Here is an 11,648-nt window from a genome sequence, read left to right on the forward strand (position 1 = left end):
GTGTGACGAACTCTGAGCAGGGGCATGAAAATCTCTGGATTTTCATCAAGCAAAACAGGGGAACAGAGTATCAACAGCATATGGGGTTGGATGAGGGCATGAAACACAGGAATGAGTATGTGTGGGTGCCTGTATGCATGAAAGAGTAGGAGAGAAAGCATAAGGAAGGAGCAAGAGAAAACAAGGAGCTGGGAATATTCTGGAGATAACACATCCTGAGAGATGCTTTCAGCAAAACGAGCTCTACATGAACTGGAAAGTGATAACATGGTAAGATAAACCAGTGCCTTTAGCTAGAAATACCTGTCTTTTGATTGTAGCTTGAATGATTTGCTGTAGGGTTGTGTAATTTGGCCTAAGAACTTATAACACTCATTTTTTTTGTGGGTTTTTTTTTTCCTTTTCAATAAAGTATCAGGCCTTAATTAAAACTAAAGATCAGACTATATTGGTGAATGGAGCTTTCCAGATACCCTTGCAGCACTTATGCAAAAGACCATAAAATGAACTATAGGAATAATATGGCCTAGAATTGCCTTTAATTACATGTATCTAATTTTGAATCATTCACTACTCAGGTGCTTTTTCATGCTCCCCCGAGTCTTATCAATTAGTTTTCTTTATCAACTTTTGTTTAGGACAAGGATGACCAAACTAACAATAAGCAAATTTCTATCTCTTCCCCCCTCCCCTTCAACATGATATTTTGAAATACAGTTAAACGCAAGGTGAAGGCAGCACCTTGGTTCATGGTTTCTGAATCTGGACGTTCAGCTCACCATACACATGCCTCAAAGCATCACAGTTCAGGCTTGCAATCAGCTTTCGTAACCCAGGTCGGTTTGGGATGCATTTTACATCCCAGATCAAAGTAGAGTTCACGGGGATTTGCCTGTAAGGGAAAAAGGAAAGTAACAATATTGTGGTCAGTCAGACGGGGCTCTCAATCTGACCCCAACTGGAGAAACTGAACATGGACAATATAACATGTCTCAAATCTTTTATGTTTCACTCATTCTCCTAAGTGTCCTATAAATTATTTCCTCCATCTTCTATTCCTTTCAGAACTGACTCTGTCAAAGCCTTTTCTAGCCTTTTCTCCAGGCTAATTTTAAATTTCCAGAACGAATTAATTTTCTTCTGCCTCCTGTCACTTCCTCTCACAATCACTTTCAGAATGATCTTCTTTATAGTTAGCATATTTTTTTCTACTTTATAATTCCATGTTACTTGTTTAATACAGCCTCTTGGTGATTCCTTAAATGGTTAAATAAGTCCTTGTTAACGAGTAACCAGGGTATTCCCATGCAAACCCCACACAGCACCAACGAGATGGTGGAGCCAACCCACCAGCTCCTACCCTGAACCACACTGCCATGGATGTAACATCAGCAGATCTCCTCAGTGGCCACTCCAGATGACTTATTCATGTCCATGCAAATAAGTCAAGGTGTTCTTGTGAGTCCTGCAGTTAGCAGTTCTCTTTTACATTATGTATGACTCTTGACAACTCATACTGTAAAGCAACTGTATTCTGCACTACTCTTGATTTTCAATTTTTGCTGCAATTAAGATGCACAGAGAGCCTCAAGTATTGGGTTTCTGTGTTCTCTCAGTGCTTTCACCACATTCTGTGTGCAGATTTTGAAGGCTAGTATTGATTGATGGACCATGTTTGGGGGATGTCAGGATATAGCTGCTCCAAAGGAACCAATGGAGAAAGTAGCTTAGTGGAGGGCTATTTATAAAAATGAATGTTCTTTTCCTCAGCATTAGGTAAGAGAAATATGAATTTAACCAGAGTTCTTATCTCACAAAGCTATTGTATTCTACAAACAACTGAATAAAATCATAGTAAAGTAAACCTAAATTTCAGTTACTGTTTCAAGTTCTCACCTGATAGGATTTGGCTCCAGACACCATGTGCCAGGGTCAGGACAGAAATGACTGCCCAGGCTTAGCACAAGTTGCCCCAGGATAAGAAACCTTAATTAGGTCTAAATGAGCTAGCCTGGGATGCTCCCACCTGAATATTTGTGCAAGTCTGCCCCTGCAAAAACGAGAGGTATTCTGCCTCCTTAGAGGTTAGCTTAGGTATCTCTACATGGCACTGCATCACATTTTGCATATACAGTTATAGGTACCCTGGGGCATATATCCAGTTTTAGAAAAGAAATAGCAGAGGAAGATCATATTTTTGGTGTGAGCAAGTGTAGAGTGCTTCCAGCAAGTGTTTTCCCTCTTTTTATCTTCGTTCTTATTAAGAGATATTCTGTTCCCCTCAGCTGGCCCGCCTGTTCCATCAAACGCTCACTAAAACTGTAGAAATGACTCCAATTGCTGCACAAGGTTAAGCACCTTTTTAAATTTAGAGCTTATGGGAATGATGTGCAAGGGATTATCTGTATGTAAAGCGAAGAAGATATTATATAAGTCTGCTGTGCAGCAAGACTTGGTCTACTTTCTTGAGCATTTGGGGAGAGATTCCCTAAAGATAACGGTTTCCAGACCACATCTTCACAGTGCCCCAGGTGGAGAAGGTAGCACTACCATCTCTGATTTATAGTGCTGTCATCTCTGCATATATATATATATCTCTGCATGTGTGTGTGAAGGAAGACAACAGTCATATGTACAGTCTTTATGAACGGTCAGGTGTGAAGACCCCAAGCCACTCATTCCCACCATAAGGTTGTATCAGCTGGATCACATATACCTGTTTTGTGGAGCCACCCAAAAGACACAGAGAAGCTACCTTAAAAATACAGAGGTCAAAAGTGTCATCCCCACAAAGAACTGCAAAAGCCACATCCCACACGTGACAGTCCCTGATAGACAGGGAAGCAGTGGAAGGGTGGGGAAAGCTTAGAATAGGTTTAATTCTCTTTGCAAATGGAGTAAAGCCACCCTAATCTGATTTTCCTGGGAGAGAATTCAGTGATGAATGGTTCTGAGTGATATGCTGAACCAATCACCAGACTGGAGCCATTTATCACTATGAATGCATGGAGGTAAATATGATTATAATTCCAATAAAGTACAACTGCCCCCTGCTCTGTCCTCTGTGTGTATAAACTGCAGCCTTCATTCATCTCAAAGAAATCTTAAAATGACTAAGCTGATCCATTTCCATTTCAAATGATGCCAAGGGCACTACTGAAAAGGGGTAAACATGGTGACTTGAAGGAAAATGACGTCTATTCCATGAGTCATATTTCTCCCTAATTCCTGTGCCTTTGATGCACCTGACAAATTCTGCATCCTTGAAGGTGGGAGCAGCCCACAGCAGCTTTTGGATCAAAAAGGATGCATAACAACACGGGAGGCTGGCACGGCTGGGTGGCAGTGAGGGCTATTGCTGCGACTTGTGTAACTCCTGTGAACCATGACAAGTCATGTTCAGCAGCATCTGTGACATACCATGGGCACAAAGCAAGCGCACTGTGATCCCCTTTCACAGTCATTTCTCTATCCAGCTCCACTCTGGAGACTGGTTTTGATCTTTTTATCCCTGGCCCAGGTGCAACCAGGCTCAGACCTTCCCTGCTAGCTGCAGATAATGCTGACAATTTATGCAGCTGCTGAAGCACAGGCAATTTTTCAAACTCCTTTTGCACACACCTGGGGACCATCAGCGTGGGTAGTGATAGATAACATTGCTCTGGATGCCCAGGGCTAAGAAATGGCTGCAAAATTTTCCAAGGAACTCAGTTATATATCCTGCGATTGGCTAATGTTGAGCTTATAACACTGAAATTAAATGGAAGGAGGGTCTGGGAAACAACTTGCTTAGCACGCGGGTGCCACTGTGTCGGCATGAGGTGCAATTCTGATTATACTGATGGTGGCTTTCTTGTTCCTCAGGTTTGGAAGCATCCTCTGTGCCAGGGCAGCCCAGTGCAGTTCATGCTACCAGGGGGAGGCTGTGTACTTGCATACATGCTGCAGCTATCCCAGCGAGCTCTGCTGCACCCGATGCACATTTCGTGTCTTGACATCAGCTTGCAAAGATCATCTGAGGTACCTGAACATCTTGTATAATCATGATTAACATGAGTGGAGAAAAGCCCTTTTTGAAAAACAGCAGAGGACTTGATTTGCACATACTGGGTGAGTGGCAGTAAACACTTCATGTGTAGGATAAATCTGTCTTTGTTTCTGTGATAGCGGCTCGTAGGTGCTATTGTCAAGCACTAAAAATAATGTAATACAGTGAAAAAGTAAACTCAGGCTGCATTAGCAGCTACCCACAAACACTACCCATTCCTCCAACACTGGTACGGAACAGACGAAATGCTTGCACGGTCTCCCTCTCTCTCTAGACAACCTGACTTCTGACTAATCCGACCTATAGCTCCCCTGTGCATTGAGTTTTAAAGTAAGGAGAGGGTGTCTGAATTGAATTACTCAGCACAGCACTAGGTAAGTGTCTCTTGTGGGCTTTCTCCTGTGAGTGAGCAGGGGACGCACTGCCAGCTAGTTGTGCTTTCTTCCCTACCTGAACTCCTTTTTCGTTGTTCTCAGCACGCCGGGACCCTCGAGGCGAAGCGTGACGTTTTCTAGGGTTTGTTTCAGAGGATTGGTGAATTCCACAGTCACAGTCATTTCTTTACCAGCTACTGTCTCACCTTTGGTCTGCAAGACAAGGAAAGGACAACAGTCCACAAGGTGATAATAATAAAATGCTCCATGGTGAAATCAGAAAGGTTAAAATAGAGAATGCGTACGAGGAAAGAGAGGAGGAGGAATGGAGCACACAGCAAAACAACACAAGGCAGAGAAAGCCTAGTCAGAAGAAAATTGTTGGACGGGCCCATAGGTGCCACCACAGACCTTTCTACCCACTGCACTTTTCCCTCAAGCCACGTGGCAGGGCAAGAGGCAGGCCCCAATTCCCAAAGAGAAACGAGAAATCTGCACGCTCAGTCCTGGAGCTAAGTGTCCAGCTGAGGGCGAGTTCAGATGAGGGGGTCTCTTTCCCAGATTGTGCCCCCCTCCGTAGGCTCGCCACCAGCACTGAAATGCATGGACTGCTCAGAGTGTACGCTCTGGAAGAGAAGGATAACTCTTCTTACCCTAAATTAGCAACAGCAGGTCACATTGCTTGCACCCTTCAAAGGTGTTGTGCCCATATTCCCCTGCCTTGCAACCACCTCCCACCCTCTGAAGGGTTTCTAACCCTGTACACACACTCTACGTATGCTTGAGAGCCAGTTGTCCTCCAAAACTCACACAGCAAAAAAGCAATACGTCTTGCATGGGAAAATATTAAAATGTGAGACTAACAAACAGTGATTGCATTGACTTCCAAATTTATTAACAGTACACAGCCGAAGGGACCTGTGCGTCCCTTCAGATCGGTGACAGTAAGTACAGATGGAAAATATCTCCAAATGAGAGTGTTTTTAAACAAAGACTACACACACGTGGATTTGGTTTTTTTTTTCCCCTAGAAACACATTTCTCCCAGAATATAAAAGGCCCAGGCAAGTGTTTTCGAATTATGGTTGTGAGATCCCAGCTGGTACACGAACCACTCTAAAGGGCTTTGTGAAAGGTAACTAAGAAAAACAAGTATCTTGTCAATAAATTTCAAGTGCTCTGCTGGGGTCTGCAGTCCTAGTGCAAATTTTGAAAGGAATAAGACAGCTGCAAAAAGCTGGAAAGATCCTTGTCCAAGGGATTACTCTGCACCAAATACCAATACGTTGACTGAACTAAATGAATGAGATAGTCAAAGCAAAGCTCTCAATGGCATTTGGCCACCTGAATTTGCAAAAAGACATCCGTGGCATTTTCAGAAGTCCTAGCCCAATTAGAGGGTTTATGTCTTCCTTATTTCGATTGCCCATTTAAAATCACTGTTACATGGGAGGATCCAAAATCATCCTGAACTCCCACACAAGCAAGTGAGACCACGATCTGTATTTGCTGAGCTTATTTTTGTAACCTGGTCTCAAGCTAAATTAGAATATAGAGTAACTTCCTTAGCTGTTAACTTTGACAAAACTCCTCACATAAACAGAGAAGAATCAAAGGCGTATCCAAAGATAAGAGGAGAAATACTTTTTTTTTTTCGTTCTTCTGCCTTGCTCTTACAATAAGAACTCCAGTATGCCCATCAAATTCAATGAAGAAATCTGACAAGAAATCTAGGGAGACAAGCTTCTTCAGATTTCTTAAAAAAACAATAAAGCAAAGTTTCCTGTATAAATTCATAGGTACATGCACATATGCGCACACACACACCCCCTCTTAAAAAAATCCAGCTATTAAAACTTCAGCTTATTTCTACTCATCACAAAGAAGCAGAGAAAAGACAAAATCAGTTTTTCCTAGAAGACATGGCTACCGGATAAAAACTTATTCTATGCACTAAACATCCTTTCTTCATGACAGCAAGGAAGATAAACTACTTTGAAGGTGAAATTTGGGATGCTGTATAAGATGTTCTGTTTAAGTATTGAATTGAAGGGACCCTCTACTTCTAAAATTCAGTTGTTGAAGTTAGGTGTTTGAAACAGAGTTTACCTGTCTTGTTTATCTCCTCAGTAAACCAAAAAAATTGTGTTTGAAAATACCAATAATCTGATCAGATCATCGTCACATTTCTGCAGACCATGAAATGAAGTGGATTTTTTGCAAACTTCACTGTGGTTTTAATCTATGTTTTTTAATAAGTTGGGGTTTTTTTTCTGCAGAAGGCTGTTGCTGCTACATAAACTGTTATACGGAAACCTGAACATTGGCTTAAATAAATATGGAGGGGGGAAAAGGCCTATAAGCTAGACTTCTTTAAAGGCTCTGAATTTTAGGGAGCTGCATTCCAGTTTATATGGATCTTCCTGAACAGGTGTTATGGTTTTTTTGGTGGGTGTTTTGGTGTTTTTTTTAATTAGCAAAAAATCAGGTCCTAATGACATAATTCAAAGCAGATGGAGGCTCAGCAGTTTGGAAAATGAGGCAATTTATCTGGGTGCCCAGTTGTTAATTGAGAAGTGCAAGTCTCAGCCCTGCCTTTGCTTATACAACGTAGGGTCTTTGTCTTCCCACAAATGTTACACTTGTACATTTTCCTAAGTACCATCCCACCATCTGCAGAAATGCTGGAACTTTCAGGGAACTCCACTGACCACACGTTCACAGAGCACCAGCAGAGCACTGAAGTCCTGAAAGCATTGTCCCAAATAGTTGCTGCCCAACCATGCTTGAAGGAACTTTCCGTAATACCTGCAGGAGCTTTCTGAGCAACCTCAATGGCAGTGTCCTCCATTCCTCAGGCAGAGGCCTCTGTGCTATTTCTTTAAATGTAACAGACTTCTGAAGTAGCTAAAGACTTGAGTCACTTGAGTGGGAAGCCACTCTGACCCTTTGAGTTTCTCCAGCTTTCTCAGATCTTTTCCACTCCTTTCTCCACTAAGATCACTACAGGTCTCTACCACCAGTCATGCTGTCAGTCTCAGTCTTTAATGAGAAAGTACTCAGTAAAATATACAGCATACCTATACACACTTGTACACTCCAGCCAGCCTCTGCTTTATGAGCCCCATGTTAGACTGAAGGTCTAATGTGCACACACATGCACATACAACCTCTCATCCCAGAAATCAACATGACAGCCTTGTGGAACAGCCCCCACATGGCGTGGCTCCCCTCTGCCCCAGCCCTGAGCTACCTTGATCCTCAGGGCAGGAATTTCCAGGACTGTTGCCTTCTGCTTGGCGAGAATCTTCCCCGTTTCGTTGATCCGTGCTGTCACAAAGAAGTGAAAGGAGGCTTGGTCCAGCAGGTCACTCAGGTACTCGCTTGATTTGATCACAACATCGAAAGCACTGGCTGAGGGGAGAAATGGTAAAGAAAAAAGGCATCTGAAGCAATCTAATGGCTAATTGTCACTCCCATCATGGCCAGTGCCAGTTACACAAAATGCCTTGGATGAAAGGTGGCCCTCAACCAGAGAATATCTTTGGGGTTTTTTTTCCTCAAGCTATCTTGATTTCTTTACCTCACCGTTCCCTCTCTTATCTTGCCCTCTTTCTGTTCAGGCTGTGAGCTCCCTGAGGCAAGGACTGGGTTTGTACAGCCTCTGCCCAGTGCCCACCACCACGGTCCCAGGTCACTGCTGAAGGTTTCTAGACACTACCACAAAATAAGTGAGAAGCAAGACTGGTGATAAATAGCTATTGGGCATGAAAATCCAAACAAGCATTTGAGAGCCACACTTGTAAATGTTTGCTCTTTCACTTTATTCCTGTGCTTTCTCTGCCTTCTCCTCTTGGCAGAGGGATGCCACCAGAGCAGCCACTGGTGGGTCTGAGCCCATGCAGGCTGCCTGGCAGACCACCTGCTCTCCAGGACATGTCTGGGTACCTGCCTTTGTCCTCCATTGGACTTGCCTGCAAAATTTAGCAAGCAGGTCCTCCTGTCACCAGCATGCCCTCTAGAGAGCTTTCACCTGCTCCCTGACAATAGTTATTGGAAGGAACAAGTCCCCCTGGGCTAGATGGTTGGGATGCAGAGAATCATTAATTTTAACCATATTGAACTGCAATTCCCTGGCCATCAATGGTGTGAGAGTGTGATACAGAGAAGCAGACCTAACTAAGTGACCAGGCAGAATATACAGACCTGGAGCTCTTGGCTCTATAAACATTTATTACAACCCTAGTAAACATATCAAGACCTCCTATCTGTTTATTATCATTGTTACTATTATCCACTATTTGTATGGTATTTGTGGCATACACTGTACACACTGAGATAACTGTACTCAGTTAGGTAAATGACATTCACCCCTTTTCACTCTTTTGATCTGCTCACATCAAAATCAGTTCCTTGATTTGGTTTCAAAGCTATTCCCTCGGTGACCACCTGACCTGGATTTACCAGGCCAGTCTTAAATTTACTTGATATGCTCCCCTCCCTTGCTGTAGCTCTTGTCAAAGAATTTCCCATAATGCCCCCAACCATAAATTATAAATCAGTTTCTCATTTGTGTAAAGTAAGTAAGTAAATAAATAAGTTACAATCAAAGAGAAACTTACTTTACAGTGGAAGGAAAGATAAAGTTTTCTGTTTAAAATTAATCACCACAGTTTAAAAAGAAAAAAAAAAGAAAAGAAAAAGGAAAATAAGTTAGACTTCCATTTCTAGCAGTGGTTGTGCTAGTAAGTTGCCAGTACCACTTACTGCACCTGGGAAAGCCAAGGGAGACACAACACTAAGCTGCCTTACAGCCTTTGAAAAAAAATACAGAAAACTAAATATAACCAAGTACATGTGAGTGCACCTTTGAAGGCATTGGAAGGTTTAAGCTATTCAAATCCTCAAAGATGTTTTCAACCCACACAATTCCTTTAATCATTAATCAGAAAATCATGCATTCGCTTCCTGTTTGAAAACTTGGTTTGCTTCATTCTCTCAGCAGCATGGGCTGGGAGAATGCCTTTGACACGACTTTATTCTATTGTAATTTTTTGTTACTTCCAGATATATATACACGTACACTTCTTGCCATGAATGAAGCCTGCAAATTCTGCCTGAGCGCCTCCCAATGCATCCTCCCATCACACTCCTGACTGAGTATCCTCACACAGTTGCAGACACTCATGCTGCCTCCCTCCACACTGCCCGTCTGCTCAGACACCACTCCTGATCGCACGTGTACCCCTTTCCAAAGCAAAGGTGAAAGAATTTGTGCTCACTTTTATGTATTGTCCTCAGAGATCATGTAACTTGTGAAGGGGTTTTGTCCTCTTGCAGGACAAAGTGCTCCACAAGCCGATGACTGTAGCTCAGATATAAGCTAATTTCCACCTTGAAAGGTGGTAAAACCTTAAAACGTCTCCTGGGCCAGAAGCAGTGATAGGGACATACTTCTGGTACACATGGGAAAAAAAAATCCATGTTGTGTTCTCTCAGGTACCTCTCTCTGGACTGTGTTCACTTGCCATCAGTCAACGTAGAGTTTCCAGAACTGTTTCAAGAAGCTTTTTACAAACCAGAAAACTTAGAAAAAATTAATTATAAGACTCAGTGATGCTTAAACATCTATTAATTTCATTTCTTGCACAGAGGAACTAGATGAGCCTCAAAGCACTGCAGAAGCTGTGTTTTAGGTAATAATACTACTCTGCAAGAGCAGACCTAAGTCCTGGAGCTGAAAACAAATCACAGCCAGAAAGTGTATAGCAGGTATTTGAACATCTACAGGATGACTGAATTTTGTCCCATCAAAGAAGTGGCACAGAAATTAGATTGAGCAGTTGAAATTGATTTTTTTTACTGTACCTAGCCAAGTCTCCAAATGTTTTGCCGTATTTCGGATCAGATATTGTGTTTTGACAGGCTATGTTGGAACAACCCAATGCCCATTTCCAGACCCCCCACAAAGGAGTCAGAGAGGTAGGAAGAACCAGCAAGCAGCCGTCAGGGCTCTGTTATAGACTGGAGGTAGAATTTTTATTAACCTTCATCTGTAGATTGCTATAAGTGGACTCCTGCTTTATGGAGACTAATCAGCTCCAGATAAAAATGTGTAGTTTTAGGTGATGCTCAAAATGAGGAAGAAAGCAGAGGATTTTTTTTTTTTTCACAGCATGACGGGAACTGGTGTTCCATGGAGGCTTCTAACAGAGACAAAACCCATCCTCTTTGAGAAGAGAAGGCTCATAGTGTCTCTTGAGCTGGGATGAGATAGACAAGATGGATGAGAAAGCTCAGAGGTCAGTCAGGGCTGCTGTGATCCAACACCAGATCCAGATCAGGAGGGCGATTCTTTGGCCTGCCAAAGACCCACCACTCCTGCTGTGCTTGGCAGAGGTTGCTTTTGCCCAGTAGCAGTGTCAAGAAGGCAAAATTATTTCTCTTGACTCTCTTAGGAACCCAAGTCCTCTGACTTAGCCTCTGTAAGAGCATGGGGAACTATAGGCTAGTCAGCCTTACCTCTGTGCCAGGTAAAATCATGGAACAGATTCTCCTGACAGATGTACTAAGCCATATAAAAAGTAATCAAGTGGTTGGTGATAACCAGCATCACTTCACTAGGGGTAAGTTGTGCCTGACTGATTTAGTGGCCTTCTACAACAAAGCTACAGCGCTGGTTGACATGGGAAAAGCAACGGACATCATTTTCCTCAACTTGTGCAAGGCGTTTGACACTGTCCCACATGACATCCCTGTCTCTAAAATGGAGAGACACGGATTTGACAGATGGGCCACTCCGTGGATAAAGAACTGGCTGCATGGTCACACTCAAAGAGTTGTGGTCAATGGCTCGATGTCCACATGGAGACCAGTGACAAGTGGAGTTCCTCAGGGGTCTGTTCTGGATCCAGGGCTGTTCAACACCTTGTCAGCGGACATGGATGACGGCACTGAGTGCACCCTCAGTAAGTTTGCTGACGACACCAAGCTGTGTGGTGCCGTGGACTCCCTTGAGGGAAGAGATGCCATCTAGAGGGACCTTGACAGGCTTGAGAAATGGGCCAGTGCAAACTGCAGGAGCTTCAACAAGTCAAAATGCAAGGTCTTGCACCTGGGCCGGGCTAAGCCAAGGCACAAATACAAACTGGGCACAGAGTGGGTTGAAAGTAGCCCTGAAGAGAAGGATTTAGGGGTGTTGATAGACGAGAAGCTCAACATGAGCC

At 43.1% G+C, this 11,648-nt stretch overlaps 1 protein-coding gene across 1 annotated transcript in view; it reads right to left on the reverse strand.

Annotated features, from left to right (window-relative positions):
• Positions 1-747: 747 nt before the first annotated feature.
• F13A1 (coagulation factor XIII, A1 polypeptide) overlaps positions 748-11,648 on the reverse strand; it is a 56,146-nt gene continuing 45,245 nt past the window's right edge. The window contains exons 12-14 of the mRNA XM_009871733.1: positions 7,676-7,836; positions 4,499-4,635; positions 748-892 (exon numbers count right to left, since the gene is read on the reverse strand). Of these exons, the coding sequence (XP_009870035.1) occupies positions 748-892; positions 4,499-4,635; positions 7,676-7,836 (443 nt within the window). The remainder of the gene's footprint in view (positions 893-4,498; positions 4,636-7,675; positions 7,837-11,648) is intronic.

This window comes from Apaloderma vittatum, unplaced genomic scaffold, assembly GCF_000703405.1.
Source record: "Apaloderma vittatum isolate BGI_N311 unplaced genomic scaffold, ASM70340v1 scaffold5846, whole genome shotgun sequence".
NCBI lineage: Eukaryota > Metazoa > Chordata > Aves > Trogoniformes > Trogonidae > Apaloderma > Apaloderma vittatum.